Below are 16,802 nucleotides of genomic sequence, written 5' to 3'. Positions count from 1 at the left end.
ACTCACTGATTAATTGTTAGAGTTCAAGGAACGTATGTCTCCTTGCCAGAATACCAGTCTAGGGAAAAGAAAGAGAAGTATCTTCCAACTGGACTTTTATACTAGAGCAGGTCATAAGCAATTTTCAGATTCTTTTTAATTGTTTCAAAAAGCGACTGGAAGTAGAGTTGGGGGTCCTATACTTTTTCCTTTTATCCTTCCTCATTTCACCTGCTGGGTGAGGATTCAATGCCCTCCTCCCTCTCTTACACTAGAAGAAGAGATGAAACTTTGCAGGCGCCAACATCTGCCCATCCTTTTGCCAAAGTCATTTGTTGCACAAACATGAAAGGACAACAGCAACCCCTATTGGCCACTAATATGGCAGCATCTGTGTTATCCCCACCTGGGCCGAAGAAATGCAGCTTTTGCCATCCTTTGTGCTCCATCCTCATCCTTCTTCCATCCTGCTCCCCACTCCCTTTTTTGTCTGTTCCCAGAAGATAGACAGAAAAATTAGGAGGAGCTGAAAGAGAACAAGAATGGAACATTTTAATACTATGACACAAAAATGACATTTTAGGTCAACATTATATCTTTGTTTTGTCATCCTGCTTCTCTGTGCTTGTCCTTCTTCACCTTCATGGCATGCTTGAGTTTGAGGTGAAGGATCTACAGCATCTTCCATCAGAAGAGTTTCATGTTCTTAGTAGCTGATTCATTTCTCCTAAGAAGCAAAGCTTTAGCACATGGTCTCCCCGGTTCAACATCTAATGTGGGAGAACCACGCATGATTATTCCAATCTTTACTAAGAGTTCATCTGTACTTCCACAATCCATGGACCAAAACTAACAAAGGAATTACTTTTTAGGGCTCTGTTGATATACAATCGCTCTTATCCCATTTCCAAAATCAGGTTAACCCAGCTAAAAATCACCTCTAGTTTCTCCAAGTTTACTTCTTTACATTCACAATTAGTACATATACCATGGAGGGCTGAGACCATGGGTCTGTTGGCTTCCCTGCACCCTCCTCATCTACACTCCTGTCTCCATCATCCCTCTTGCTGTCCATTGAGAGACTTCTCTGCAGATGGAGATGAACCTGCAGGTGTTTAGCTTGTGTCTTCTCCTCAATTCGAATGTCCCCAGTCACAAGTCAAGGTCTGTTGCTTCTTGTTTCAGGTTGAAGAGGAAGAGAAGAGGTTTTTGTCATGCTTCCCCATAAGAATTCACCACAGTGCAACGCAGTAGCACCACTGTTCCAACTACCACAGAAATAATCTGCCTCGTCCCCAGCCTGTGCATTGGTGATGGTCAAAGTTCCTGTACTCCCAGATTTGGTAGCAGTGAACCGATCTGGGATCCCTTCTCCCCTGCTGTTTCCACTACATTGGATATAGCGAGGTGCTTCTCCTGCTTTCTGATGATACCAACCAATACAGTAAGAACTCTGAGTAGTTGTGCAAGAGATACTAATAGTTCCACCTGGGGATACGGAACTTGTCGGAGGTTGAGTCCAACTTAATTGACCATCAACACCTTAAAGGGGGAGAGGGAGAGAGAGGGGAGAAGAAGGAAGGAAGGAAGACTGTTAGACTGGTGGAATTTGCTTTGTGCTCTTAGATATTTCCAAGGCACTAAGTTATTATGAGAATCACAGCCAAATCCTCTCTTGGCCCAGAAAAACTTTACCTGTGCAATAAGTGAGAAGTGCAAGGAAGACCACAGCCCAACCCATGGTCACCTTTGGCAAATGTCCTTCTAGGGGAGACAATTCTAACCTTCTTCTTCTCCTTTCCTTTCCTTAAATGTCTGTCCTTGGCCATTTCATGCAAATCAGATCTACCCTCATTGGTTCCGCTAGAATATTTTATTCCCCCAAACCATTCTGAGGTCTTCTAGTTTATCCAATGACCAGAAAACACATTTGCATCAAGATTTTAAAATTGGGGAGACTTAAAAGCACCCAGATAAACCTGACTGCATTATTGGGGATCAGGGAACCTTCAATATTTCTTCAAACATCCTGCATGTTACTTGAATGAATCATGAAAATGTCTATATGTAAATGTAATTATGAAATTCTATTTATCTCCATGGCACGTAAGGACTCATATGCAATTCCTATAGAATCTGAGTCCTAATGTAGATGTGCACTACATTGTTCAAAAAGCAAGAAATAAAATACAAGAAACCGTTGTACAAAACAAACCAGAATTTTGCGTTTGATCATTTGATGACTTCCTTTGATCAATGTAAGATGCATTGTACCCCAAACTCATTAATTGTTGAAGGAAAGTATATCTCCTTGCCAGAATACCAGTACAGGGAAAAGAAAGAGAAGCATCTTCCAACTGGACCTACATACTAGAGCAAGTCATAAGCAATTTTTATACCTTTTAATATATTTTTTTGAAAAGCCACTGGGAACAGAGTTTGTGGTCCTAAACCTTTTACTTTTATCCTTCCTTATTTCACTTGCTGGGTGAGGACTCAGTGCCCTCCTCCCTCCCTTACTCTAGAAGAAGAGGTGAAACTTTGCAGGAGCCAACATCTGCCCATTCTTTTGCTGAAGTCGTTTGTTGCACAAACATGAAAAGGCAGCAGGAACCCCTATTGGCCACTAATATGGCAGCATCTGTGTTATCCCCACCTGGGCAGAAGAAATGCAGCTTTTGCCATCCTTCGTGCATCATCGTCTTCTTTCTTCCGTCCTTCTCCCCTTTCTTCTGTCTGTTCCCAGAAGATAGAAATAAAAAAAATGGAGGAGCTGAAAGAGAACAAGAATGGAAGATTTTAATACTATGACACTAAAAAAGACATTCTAGGACAATAGTATATCTTTGATTTGTCATCATGCTGACCTGGGCTTCTCCTTCTAAACTTAGTGGTATGCTTGAGGTTGAGGGGAAGGATCTACAGCATCATCCATCAGAAGAGTTTAATGTTCTTAGTGGCTGATTCATTTCTCCTAAGAAGCAAAGATTTAGCACATGGTCTCCTCAGTTCAACATCTAATGTAGGAGAACATTAGATGACTAGATGATTAGAGGACTGTTCCAATCTTTATTAAGAGTTCATCACTACTTCCACAATCCATGGCACAAATCTAAACCAAGAGTTACTTTTTAGTGCTCTGTCCTCATACAAACCCCCTCATCCCATTTCCACTCTAGTGGGGACCCAGATAAAAATCACCTCTACCTTCTCCAAGTTCACTTCTTCTCCAATCACAATTTCTGAAGGGTTGAGGGTTGAAACCATGGATCTATGGGCTTCCCTGCACCCTCCTCATCCACACTCCTGCCTCCATCATCCCTCTTGCTGTCCATTGAGAGACTTCTCTGCAGATGGAGATGAACCTGCAGGAGTTTGGCTTGTGTCTTCTCCTCAATTCGATTGTCCCCAGTCACAAGTCAAGGTACATTGCTTCTGGTTTCAAGCAGAAGGGATGCAGGTTTTTGTTAAACTTCCACATAAGAATTCATCACCGTGCAATGCAGTAGCAGCACTGTACCAGCTACCACAGAAATAATCTGCCTCATCTCCAGCCTGCACATTGGTGATGGTCAAAGTTCCTGTGCTCCCAGATCTGGTAGCAGTGAACCGATCTGGGATCCCTTCTCCCCTGCCATATCCGCTACATTGGACATAGCGAGGGGCTTCTCCTGATTTCTGTTGATACCAACCAATACAGTTAGAGCTCTGAGTAGTTGTGCAAGAGAGCCTAATAGTTCCACCTGGGGATACGGAACTTGTCGGAGGTTGAGTCCAACTTAATTGACCATCAACACCTTAAAGGGGGAGAGGGAGAGGGAGGGGAGAAGAAGGAAGGAAGACAGACTGGTGGAATTTGTTTTGTGCTCTTAGATATTTCCAAGGGATGAAATTCTTATGGGAATCACAGCTAAATACTCTATTGACCCAGGAAAACTTTACCTGTGCAGTAAGTCAGGAGTGCAAGGAAGACTACAGCCCAACCCATGGTCACCTTTGGCAAGGAATGTCCTTCTTGGAAGACAATTCTAACCTTCTCCTCTTCCGTTCCTTTCCTTAAATGTCTGTCCATGGCCGCTTCATGCAAATGACCTCTGCACTGATTGGTTCCACTAGAATATTTTATTCTCCAAAACCATTCTGAGGTCTTCTCCTTTAGCCACTGACCAGAGGCCACATTTGCATAAAGATCTGAAAATTGGAGTGACTTAAAAGCTCCCATTTAAACCTGACCACATTATTGGGGATCAGGAAACCTTCCATGTTTCTTCAAACATCCTACTTTTTATATGAACGGGAAATGCAAAAGTTTATATAGAAATGTGATTATGAAATTCTATTCATCTCCATAACATGTAAGAGCTAAAACACAATGACTATAGCATCTGGGGCTAGCTAGCTAACTAGCTAGTTAACTGATTAACTAGATAGATAGATAGATAGATAGATAGATAGATAGATAGATAGATAGATAGATGGATGGATGGATGGATGGATGGATGGATGGATGGATGGATGGATGGATGGATGGATGGATGGATGGATGGATGGATGGATGGATATTCAAAAAGCAACAAGTAAAGAAGACATTGTGCAAAACACACCAAATTACAAGTGATATTTTGGATGATAAGGGACACTCTTGAATGACCAATAGATATGATAATTGTTTTTCCAAATACTAGGACACAGCATTATGTAAAGGACAGATTTCAGGAATTTCATAGTATCTGCACAAACGTGGATTCATATCAAACATCCCTAAGTTATAAAGGATGAAGAGGGAAAGAATAAAGCATAAACACCGGGTAGAGCTGGTCCTTCTCAATGAAGGACAAATGGATGTGATAGACGTATCCATTTGTCTTAAATCAACCAAAATTGGGTGGTTCTTGGATTGGATGATGTAGAAGGACCAAAACCAACACTGGGTTTGAGCCCTAATGCCATTTCTCTAAATGCAATGACAATAACCATCAAATGCCAGGAGTTTTCTGGACTCCCAGAGTGACACGAGGCCAAGAAATCACCTGTAGACTCCAATTGAGGAGTGTAAGAAAAATAGAAAGAAAAGACATGAACAACAGCTGGACTTTCTAAATGAAGATCACCTGGATGGGATGCTCTTGTCTGCTAGTCCTTCTGTCAACCAAAGTCCACATTTCTTTCTCTCTGTCAAATGTCACTTCTGCAAACAGAGCAATTTTAAAAAAGAGAAACTAAAATTAACCCAGGAGAAGGTTTTTGTCTCACTTCCCCACCTGAATCAATCACTGTGGCACTGACTACCCGTCCAGACACAACAATAGTAGGTGGCTTCGTCTTCAACCAGAGCCCCAGTGATAGTCAAGGACATCACATTCCCTGATCTGGACCCAGAGAAACGGGCTGGAACCCCCGATGGTCTGGAACTGGTTTCATAGATCAAAGCTCGAGGTTTATCCCCAGGGAACTGCTGGGACCACCAAGGGTAGTTGCCATCCCCAAGATTCCCACCATTGTATCGACAAGATATGGTGACTGTGCCCCCAGGGGTCACAAATTCTGAGTCCTTCAGGTTCTGCAGTTGTTGAAGGCTGGAGCCTGAAAGAGAGCAAGATGTTGCTTGTTCAATGGAGTGTCAAGAGAAGCACCACAAATGGAAAACTCAACAATGGAGCAAGGAAAGTTTTCTGGGATTAGTTATAGACAGAATTGTGCCTCTTTCCAAATTGATTTCTCTTACCAACGGAGATCAGGACGATGGAGAGAAGAAATGCCCGGGACATGGTGGGACAATTCAATGGGCCAATCTCTTCTCTCAAACCAATGGATTTGCCTCCTCTCCTCCTCTCTTAAACCCCCAAAGGACAAGAGAGGATCCCCTCATGCAAATATTTTCCTCTTCAACTACCAACCCAGCCCTCTGGGTGTCAGATTAGAGAGGGGATGAGCAACTGCTAAGATGTATCTGATTTAAAACTATTATTTCCCTGCACTGGGAGAAAAGGAAGAAACAAGAATTAGCGGTTTAGCAGACTGAAGTCTATCTGGGGCTCATTCCAAGAACCTGTTTTGATCTGCTTGAATCTACAAAGCCATATTACAAAAAAAATGTATTTCGCTTTGGACAAAATCTGGGATGGGTTGATGGAATGTATCCCACCATTGTTGATTAATTCACATGGTTCAAGGAGAGGAAAGGTCCTTTCGAGACCAGCAGTCTAAAGGAAAAAAGAGCTACTGACATATTGACATTGATATTCCATCATCAGGCTAGGTGACACCTTCTGTAGGACTTTGGTTGAAGGGCCTTGTTTCAGTTCTTCACATCGCTTCTACTGATCTCATGTGGTCCATGGGTGGTGTGAGTGGCTGATCATCATTAGATGTGATCTGTTGTGTCGTGTGACCTGTTGTATGATGAGTTGATCATTGTGTGAAATGGTCACCCACTATATGATAGCACATGAATATATCACATTGTTGGCAAGCCTGTCTATCAATTCTAAAAACAGAGGAGGGTCTTACTCCATTTGGGCATGTGGACTAGGGCAGGTCATCAGTAATCCATGTATTCATTTTTCTTAATTTCTGGAACATACCTTTGGAAGCAGAATGGTTTGACCTAACCATTTCCTTTCATCCGGCACTACCACACTTATTCAGTGAATGCTCAGTGTCCTCCTCCCTCCCTTACCCTCAAGGAGGAGATGAGACATTTCAGGAGCCACATCTGGCCATGCTTTGGCTCAAACATGAAAGGGCACCAGCACCCCCTGCTGGACACTGATATTGCAACATCTGCATTGTCCCCATCTGGTTTTCTCCTCAATTTCAATGTCCCCGGTCATAGGACATGGTCTGTTGCTTCTTGTTTCAGGCTGAAGAGGAAGAGAGGAGGTTTTTTGTCACCCTTCCCCCTATGAATTCACGACCGTGGAACAGAGTGCCACCGGTGTTCCAGCTGCCACAGTAATAATTGGCCTCGTCTCCAGCCTCTGCATTGGTGATGATCAAAGTTACTGTGGTCCCAGACTGGGTGGCAGTGAACCGATCGGGGATCCCTTTTTCCCTATTGCAGCCTTTACAGTGGACATACCAAGGGCCTTTTCCTGCTTTCTGTTGATACCATCTAATGCTGTTAGTATTCGGGGTTGTGCAGGAAATCGCAATTGTTCCATCTGGGGACACGGAGCTCGAAGGAGGCTGAGTCCAACTTAATTGACCATCAATGCCTTTAGTGGAGAAAAGACAACAAGATTCTGACTCTGAGTCCTTTGCTCTTAGACATTTCCAAGGAACCAAGTTCTTACAAGAAGCAGCCAAATTCTCTCTTGGCCCAGGAAAACTTTACCTGTGCAGTAAGTGAGAAGCACAAGGAAGACCACATCCCAACCCATGGTCACCTTTGGCAAGGAATGTCCTTCTAGGGAAGACAATTCTAACCTTCTTCTCCTTCTTTCCTTTCCTTAAATGCCTCTGCTTGGCCTCTTCATGCAAATGAGATCTGACCAATTGGTTCCACTAGAATATTTTATTCCCCCAAAGCATTCTGAGGTCTTCTACCTTAACTAATGACCAGATGACAGATTTGCATAAAGATCTGAATATTGGGGAGACTTAAAAGCCCCCAGTTAAAGCTGAGCACATGATTGGGGATCAGGGAATCCTCTATGTTTCTTCAAACATCATCACCCTTCTTCCATCTTTCTCCCCCTTTTTCTTTTTAGACAGAAAAATAAGGAGGAGCTGAAAGAGAACAAGAATGGAACATTTTAATGCTATAATACCAAAAATGACACTCAACATTATATCTATGTTTTGTCATCATTCTCCTCTGTGCTTTTCCTTCACTTTAGTGGTATGATTGAGGTTGAGGTGAAGGATCTATTCCATAGCAGCTTCCATCAGAAGAGTTTCATGTTTTTAGTGGCTTATTCATTTCTCCTAAGAAGCAAAGATTTGGCGCATGGTCTTCTCAGTTTTACCTCTAATGTGGGAGAACCATGCATGATTATTCCAACCTTTACTAAGAGTTCATCTGTACTTCCACAATCTATGGTGCAAACCTGACCCAGGAATTACTACTTAGTCCTCTGACCTCAGACAACAATCTCTTTTACTCCATTTCCAATATAGCTTGACCCAGCTAAAAGTCACCACTTCTTCTCCATTCACAATTTGTGGAGGGTTGAGACCATGGATCTATGGGCTTCCCCGCACCCTTCTCATCCACACTGCTGTCTCCATCTTCCTTCTTGCTGTCCATTGAGAGACTTCTCTGCAGATGGAGATGAACCTGCAAGAGTTTGGCTTGTGTCTTTTCCTCAATTCGAATGTCCCCGGTCACAAGTCAAGGATTGTTGCTTCTTGTTTCAGGCTGAAGAGGAGTACCAGCACTGTCCCAGCAACCACAGAAATATTCTGCCTCATCTCCAGCCTGCACATTGATGATGGTCAAAGTTCCTGTAGTCCCAGATTTGGTGGCAGTGAACCGATCTGGGATCCCTTCTCCCCTGCTGCTTCCACTACATTGGACATAGCGAGGTGCTTCTCCTGGTTTCTGTTGGTACCAGCCAATACAGTAAGAAGTCTGCTCAGCTGTGCAGGAGAGTGTAACCGTTCCACCTGGAGATATGGAACTTGTCGGAGGTTGAGTCCAACCTATTTGACCATTAATGCCTTTAAAGGGGGAGAGGGAGAGAGAGGGGAGAACAAGGAAGAGCTACTGTTAAACTGATGCATCTTCCTTTGCCTTGATCATTTCCAAAGGACCAAGTCCTGAAAATTACAACCAGATTCTCTCTCAGACCAGGAAAACTTTACCTGTGCAGTAAGTGAGGAATGCAAGGAAGACCACAGCCCAACCCATGGTCAACAGTTGGCAAGGAATGTCCTTTTAGGAAAGAAAAGTATAACCTTCTTGAGAGCTTCTCCTTTCCTTTCCTTAAATGCCCCTTGCTTTCGCCTTTCATGCAAATGAGATCTTCATTCATTGGTTCTACTGGACTATTGTATTCCCCAAAAGCATGATGTTGTTTTCTAGTTAAGTCAATGAACACCGGAGAGATTTGCATATGTCAGATTTGGAGCCAGGGAGGGGGAAAATGTCTGTGGGGATTCTAAGTCATCCGGGTCATAGTTGTCTCAAAGGTGTTTTTTCAAAAGGCAACTGGACTGTTTTTCCAAGAAGAAAGAGAAGGAGGAGGAGAAGGAGGAGAAGGAGAAGGAGACAGTATTCAGAGTTATTATAAAATGAAATTAGGAGCAGTTCCAGCAGTAGTAGTAGTAACAGTATTAGTAGCGTTTGTAGCAGTGAGAGTAGAAGCCGAAGAAGGACGCGAGGACATAATAGAGATAGAAAGCATCATGAATATTGGAAAGGATTAACAGCTGTTCAGCTTTAAATGAGAGGAATGTCAGGATAATTATGATTTAATAGCTGACCAGATGCTGTAATGATGATGCAACGGTAGGAATAAAACAGCAGGGTTACTTGGCTCTTACCACTGTAAGAGTCTGCATTATAAGAGAGGCCCTATTGGGGCATATCTCTCTCTTCATGTGTTCTTCCCTGCTGTAGCTGCTGATTGATTGTTTGAACTTTGCCCAGTATATGTATGTATATATTCTTTGATAAAACCATTATTTAAATACAAACCTCTGGTTACTGTATTTGATCCTGGGTTGTCTCATATAGTCACACTGTGAGCATTATGACATTATCAAACTGCCCTAAGATTTCAGTAAGGAACAAGCAAAGAATAAAAGCCAAAATGTAAGTGGAGCGGGACTTTCTGAGGGAAGATCGTTTGGATAGGATGGTCTTCTCCTCTTGCCTTATATCGACCACAATTCTACATGTCACTGAGGCAGGCAGAACGCACACAAAAAAGGGGGGGTGAAGGGTTTTTGTCTCACTTCCTCTTCTGAACAAACCACTGTGGAACTGATCGCCTGACCAGACACAACAATAATAGGTGGCTTCATCTTCAACCAGAGCTCCAGTGATAGTCAAGGACATCATGTTTCCTGATCTGGACCCAGAGAAACGTTCTGGAACTCCTGGTGGTCTGGAAGTGGTATAAGAGATCACTCCTCGATGTTGGTGCCCAGGTATCTCCTGGGTCCACAAAGGGTAGTGGCCATCTCCAAGATTCCCACCATTGTATCGACAAGATATGGTGATTGTGCCCCCAGCTGTGACAAATTCTGCATCCTTCAGGGTCTGCAGTTGTTGAAGGCTAGGACCTGAAAGAGAGCAAGATGTTGCTTGTTCAATGGAAGGTCAAGAATGGCCAACTCAACTGTCCAGCAAGGAGGTTCTTCCAAGTTTAGTTCTAGAAAAAGTTGATCCTCCTTCCAAAAGGATTTCTCTTACCAACAGAGATCAGGACGATGGAGAGAAGAAGTGCCTGGATCATGGTGGGAGAACTCAATGGACGAAGCCCTTCTCTAAACCAAGTGGATTTCCCACTCCCCTCCTCTCCACCTCTCCTAAATCCCCAAAGGACAAGAGAGGACCTCCTCATGCAAATGTCTTTGCTCTTCAACTACCAACCCAACCCTTTGGAAGGCTGATTAGAGAGCAAAGGAAGAAGCTGCTAAGATATGACTTGTTGAAAAGCAATATTTCTGGTAGTAAGGAGCGGAGGACAAGGCTGATAAGCACCCACCTTTATCTTCCTTGAAATGCTGCCAAAGACCTAACTGGCAATTTGCTTGGCAAGGCCACACGGAGCAAAGAGTCAAAACAGAGCTTCAGAATTAAACCAGCATGAACAAAGTTGCTTCCTGCAAAGGCTCACGTGCCTTTGCTCCTCCTTTATGTCCTATGGGAGGGGCCAATCACCTCCAAGCCTTACTCCCAAGTCGTCCCTTTTGTTTTAACTGTTCTTGCCTTCTGGCAGCTCTGTGCATGCATGCACTGGGAACAGGTTCCCCCTGTTCCTCTGCCTCATTGCTGTCTGACTCGGAGGCTCTGGAGGCTCTGGAGGCATGTAACTCACAGATGGCCCTGGCCCCCTCTCTGCCTCTCACACAGAGCCCTCGTCCAAGCCTTCCCCAGACTCCTGGACTGGCCCATATACCTCCCCAACCTCCTCACTGTCCAACTTTGTTGCCAGCTCCAATTCTGTGACGGATCATGCCCTCCTCCCTCCCTTACTCTAGAGGAAAAGTCTGGACTTTGAAGGAGCCACATCTGTTATCCTTTTGCTTAAGTTATTGTTGTTGTTTTGGAAAAAACATGAAAGGGCACCAGCAGCCCCTATTGGCCACTGATGTTGCAACATCTGCAGTATCCCCATCTGGGCTGAAGAAATGCAGCATTTATGGTCCTTCAAGAACCATCGCATTGTCCTCTTCAAACATCAGAGGTAGGGCAGACAAAAGAAAAGAATGATGTAGTGTTATGATAAGTAATAACTGGATATGAATATTGAATGGTACCCATGAAAGGAAGATTAGAAATCCTTTTGGATTATATACAAAGGTTAATAAAAAGAGAATTAAATTAGATATAGTTAAGTTTTGATTATTAGGGGGAAAATGTTATGATATAGGATATAGTCAAATAAAGGAGGGATAATGATGACAACCTATATATATGTATGAGTATAATATAAGGAAACTAGATGAAAATTGCCAACAGTGATTTGGAAAGGAGGATTAGAAAAGTTTGTTATTAAATATTATGGATGTTTAGCTAGAATAGGACATAAGGATTCAGTGATATTGGAGGATTTTAGAAATATTAAATGAAATGCCAGTATGTGGTTATGTATTAAACCTTGGTATATTTTATGATGGACATTTAAATAATTATAGTCAATTATAGTCAATTATAAATATATAGTCAATTATAGTCAAATATAAAGGTATAAGGGTAACATGTATAAATATTTGAATTAAAACACTTGAGTTAATATGAATTATGCTTGATGACTGTGGAAGAGATGCACGAAAACCTTTTGTAACCAACTGATACACTTTCTACACTATGTAAAGAAGGAAGATTTTATGTGTTGTGTTTGTTTTGAAAATAAAAACAAATTCTATTTTTTTAAAAAGAAAAGAATGAGATGAAAAAAGGACAAGGAGGGGACAAATGTGCCTTCTTTATTACTTCTCCTACAGAGGATGACACCAAGAATCGCCTGCTGATTTTAATACTTCGATTTGAAAAAAGAAATTTAGGTAGAAATTATCTACACATCTGGAATATCGTGCTTCCGTGTGTGCTTGTCCTTCTCAGCCTTAGTGGTTACAGAGCAACTCATTTAACAATTGCAATTGTTAAGAGGCCAATTGATAAGTGGGTTGCCCTGAATCTTTGGGTCTTCTGTGCCATAGTTGTTAAACAAATTTCTGTTGCTTTAATCTCATGGTTGCGAAAATGAAGCTGGTTTTCCACCAGTGACTTGGTTTGTTGGAAGCCAGTGGGGAAGGACCCAGGAGCTGATCACATAACTCCGGGATGCTAAAACCGTGCAAAATAAGTGTCCTGACTGTGTGCAATTCTTTTGTAAAACCATCTGCAACCTGTGTTGAGCGAAGCCTTCAAGGAAGGCTGAGACACCTTCTGGTTTTTGTCACAGTTCCCCAACAAGTGCAATCACTGTGCACTGATTATTGCCATCACTAGACAAACAGTAATAGTCAGCCTCATCTTCTGGTTGAACATTGGAGATGGTCAATGTGGCCGAATTGGAGGAAGAATCGTAAGAACCAGAAAAGCGCTCAGGGATTCCAGACGGCCTCTCACTATCTTTATAGATCACTGCTAGGGGTTTAGTGCCAGGTTTCTGTTGATACCAGCTCACAAAGTGGCTACTAATGCTACCACCTTCCCTGGTACAGGTGATCCTGACTGTTCCTCCTGGGGATACCGACTGAGAAGCTGGTTGAGTCATGGTGAACTGGGCCAAGGCACCTGCAGGGGGGAGAAAAGGGATGAAATGCATGTAAGATGCCATAAGAGAGAAACATTTTTAATTCAACTGAAAGGAAAGAGAAACAGGACTAGGAGAAGGGAATAATTCCAGAAGTGGAGAAATATTCCAAGGAAGAGAAGAAGCTGCTTGATCTTTTCCAGCCAACAGGATACTTTACCAGTGAAGAAGGTGAGGAGGAAGAGGAGGAAGAGAAACGGTTGACCCATAGCAGAGAAATGGGCAAGTACTGATCTTCTGAAACCAATGTACTTTCTAGCTCTTCTCCTCACGCTTAAGTTGAGCTGCAAGAAAGAGAGGCTGCAAAGGTATGCAAATACCCTTCCTCTTTCTCCCTTTTAAAGCCTCTAGATCTATTTCCAGGACAAGAGCAGGAGGTGATTGGCAGGAGATTTCATTGGTGAATCTCCATTGAAAGAGGAAGGAGGAAGGGTAGAGAGTCCAACTCCATCTCTCTTCCCATAACATCCCGAACTGATCTGTCTTTAGGATTCCCAGATTTCAGCCTGAGAAACTAAGCAAAGGGTCAGATAGGCAGGTGGACCATTGGAAAGAGGTGGTCCCTGCATTAAGCTGGCCCCCCCATGACATAAAAGCTTTAGAAAGAGGACTAGAAACTTAAATGTCACTCAGAAGAATATGGGGAACTAGTGCAGTTGCTCCCCTCAATTCAGGGAAGTGACCTGACTTTGAGGTTACTGCAGGGTGTGCTAAAAAGCAAAGGGGTGGGTTTCCCCCAAAAAAGACATTAACCCCTCTCCAAATTCAACAAAGTGTGTGGTCATCTCCATCCAGGGACCCGATTCCTTGTGTTGAATGTACACCCCCTCTACAGGTAGTCCTCAATTTATGACACATCTGAAACCATCAAGGAGGTCATTACATGAGTCACATCCAATTCTACGACGTCCTTGCCACAGCTGTTAAGCAAATCCCTGCAGCTGTTAAGGGAATCTGTGTCCCCCCATTGATATTCTTTGTAAAATGCCAGCTGGGGAGGTGATGGAAGGTGATGATGACATGAAAAGAGGATGCTGAAACTGTCAAAATACATTTCCTGGATGCATGAAATTCTCCTGTCAAACCACCTGCAACCAATGTTGAGCGAAGCCTTCAAGGAAGACAGAGGCACCTTTTGGTTTTTGTCACAGTTCCCCATAGGGTGGAATCACTGTGCACTGATAATTGCCATCAAGAGACAAACAGTAATAGTCAGCCTCGTCTTCTGGTTGAACGTTGGAGATGGTCAAAGTGGCTGAATTGGCGGAAGAATCATAAGAACCAGAAAATCGCTCGGGGATTCCAGAAGGTCTGCTAGAATAACCATAGATCACTAGTAGTGGTTTAGTGCCAGGTTTCTGTTGATACCAGCTCACAGAGTAGCTAGTAATGCTACCACCTGCCCTGGTACAGGTGATCCTGACTTTTCCTCCAGGGGATACCGACTCAGAAGCTGGTTGAGTCATGGTGAACTGGGCCAAGGCACCTGCAGGGGGGAGAAAAGAGAAGAAATGCAGCTGAGATGAAACCAGGGGGAAATATTTTAAATAAAATGAACGAAAGGAAAAAGGGGACTAAGAGAAGGGAATAATTCCAGAAACGTAGAAATCTTCCAAGGATCAGAGGATGCTTGATCTTTGCCAGTCAATGGGATACTTTACCAGTGAAGCAGGTGAGGAGGAAGGGCAGGAAGAGAAACGGTTGGGCCATGGCAGAGAAATGGGCAAGGACTGATCTTCTGAAACCAAAGTTCCTTCTAGGTGGACCTCTTCTCCCCACGCTTAAGTTGAGCTGCAAGAAAGAGAGGCTGCAAAGGTATGCAAATACCCTTCCTCTTTCTCCCTTTTAAAGCCTCTAAATCTATTTCCAGGACAAGGGCAGGAGGTGATTGGCAGGAGATTTCATTGGTGAGTCTCACTGAAGGAGGAAAGAGAAAGGAGGAAGGAGGAAAGGTAGAGACTCCAACTCCAACTCTCTTCCCATAACATCCAGAAATAATCTCTATTTTAGGATTCCCAGATTTCAGCATGTTGGAACCTAAGCAAAGGATCTGATGGGCAGGTGGACCATTGGAAAGAGGTGGTCCCTGCATTAAGCTGCTCCCATGCCATGAAAGCTTTAGAAAGAGGACTAGAAACTTCAATGACATCCAGAAATGTATTGGGAGCTAGTGCAACTCAGGAAACAGTGGTGTAACTTTCATTAACAAACACGTTTTTCAACGATTTTCAGCTTATAGATACTCTTCAAAGGCAACCCCATTAGCTGCGCATTGCAGTAGTCTATTTGGGGGGGGGGGTAATCCAAAGCTGATCCCTCACAATTCAGTGAAGAGACTTCGAGGTTCATGTAAGATTTGCTAAAAAGAAAGAGATGGCTCTTCCAATAAAAATCACTAATCCCTTCCCAAATTTCCAAACCAAACTCAATCCAGCATCTGGTCATATCCGTTCAAGGAACCCTAATCAGTGGGTCATATGAAAACTATCTGGGTAGGTAGTCCTCAGTTTATGACCACAGTTATAACCAGAATTGTCATTGCTCAGCAATGCTGTCCTCACATGAGTCACATTTTGCAATCTTTTTGCCAAGATTGTTAAACAATGACTGTTTTTTTAAAGTGAATTACAGTTATGAAACCAATCCGACTTCTCTTATTGAATTTGCTTCTCAGAAGCCGGCTAAGAAGGTCAAAGAGGGGGAATCACTTGAAAAGAAGATACTGAAACAATAGAAGATGCATGTCCCGCTTGAATGGACTTGTTTTGTAAAAACACCTGCAACCTATTTCAAGAAGCCTTCAAGGAAGACAGAGGCACCTTCTGGTTTTTGTCACAGTTCCCCATAAGGTTGAATCACTGTGCACTGCCAATTGCCATCATAAGACAAACAGTAATAGTCAGCCTCATCTTCTGGTTGAACGTTGGTGATGGTCAAAGTGGCCGAATTGGCGGAAGAATCATAAGAACCAGAAAATCGCTCGGGGATTCCAGAAGGTCTGCTAGAAAATTGATAGATCACTAGTTCCGGTTTAGTGCCAGGTGTCTGCTGATACCAGCTCACGTAGTAGCTATTAATGCTACCACCAGCCCTGGTACAGGTGATCCTGACTGTTCCTCCAGGGGATGCCGATAGAGAAGCTGGTTGAGTCATGGTGAACTGGGCCAAGGAACCTGATGGAGAAAGAAAAAGGAATGAAACGCAACTGAGATTCAGTCAGAGAGCAACCTTTTAATTCAAGTGGAAAAAAATGAAACTAGAAAAAGGGAATTCCAGAAATGTAGAAATCTTCCAAGGAAGAGGAGAAGATGCTTGATCTTTGGCTGTCAACAGGATACTTTACCAGTGAAGCAGGTAAGGAGGAAGAGGAGGAAGAAAAACGATTGGGCCATGGCAGAGAAATGGGCAAGGACTGATCTTCTGAAACCAAAGTTCCTTCTAGGTGGACCTCTTCTCTTCACGCTTAAGTTGAGCTGCAAGAAAGAGAGGCTGCAGAGGCATGCAAATACCCTTCCTCTTTCTCCCCTTTAAAGCCTCTAGATCTATTTCCAGGACAAGGGCAGGCAGTAACTTGCAGGAGATTTCATTCGTGAGTTTCTACTGAAGGAGGAAGGAGGAAGAGTAGAGTCCAACTCCATATCTCTTCCCATAACAACCAGAATTGATCTTTCTTTGGGAATCCCAGATTTCCTCATGTCGGAACCTAAGCAAAGGATCTGATGGGCAGGTGGAGCATTGGAAAGAGGTGGTCCCTGCATTAAGCTGCCCCCATGCCACGAAAGCTTTAGAAGGAGGACTAGCACCCTGAATGGCCCCTAGAAGCATACGGGGAGCAAGTGCAGCTCAGGAAGTACAGGTATAACTGCCTTAACAGACTCTGTTTCGACC

At 43.2% G+C, this 16,802-nt stretch overlaps 1 gene segment (V, D, J or C); it reads right to left on the bottom strand.

The window, feature by feature from the left end:
• Positions 1-12,554: 12,554 nt before the first annotated feature.
• LOC148048854 (immunoglobulin lambda variable 6-57-like) lies at positions 12,555-13,123 on the bottom strand. The segment is given in 2 exon segments: positions 12,555-12,895; positions 13,075-13,123. Coding segments are annotated over 2 exon segments (390 nt in total).
• Between the last annotated feature and the right edge of the window lie 3,679 nt (positions 13,124-16,802).

Source organism: Thamnophis sirtalis, unplaced genomic scaffold, assembly GCF_051295495.1.
Source record: "Thamnophis sirtalis isolate CommonGarterSnake01/CBP01778 unplaced genomic scaffold, rThaSir2_p1.2 scaffold_2, whole genome shotgun sequence".
Taxonomy (NCBI): domain Eukaryota; kingdom Metazoa; phylum Chordata; class Lepidosauria; order Squamata; family Natricidae; genus Thamnophis; species Thamnophis sirtalis.
The sequence above is the reverse complement of the archived record's forward strand: the minus strand, read 5'-3'. Positions and strand labels throughout refer to the sequence as shown.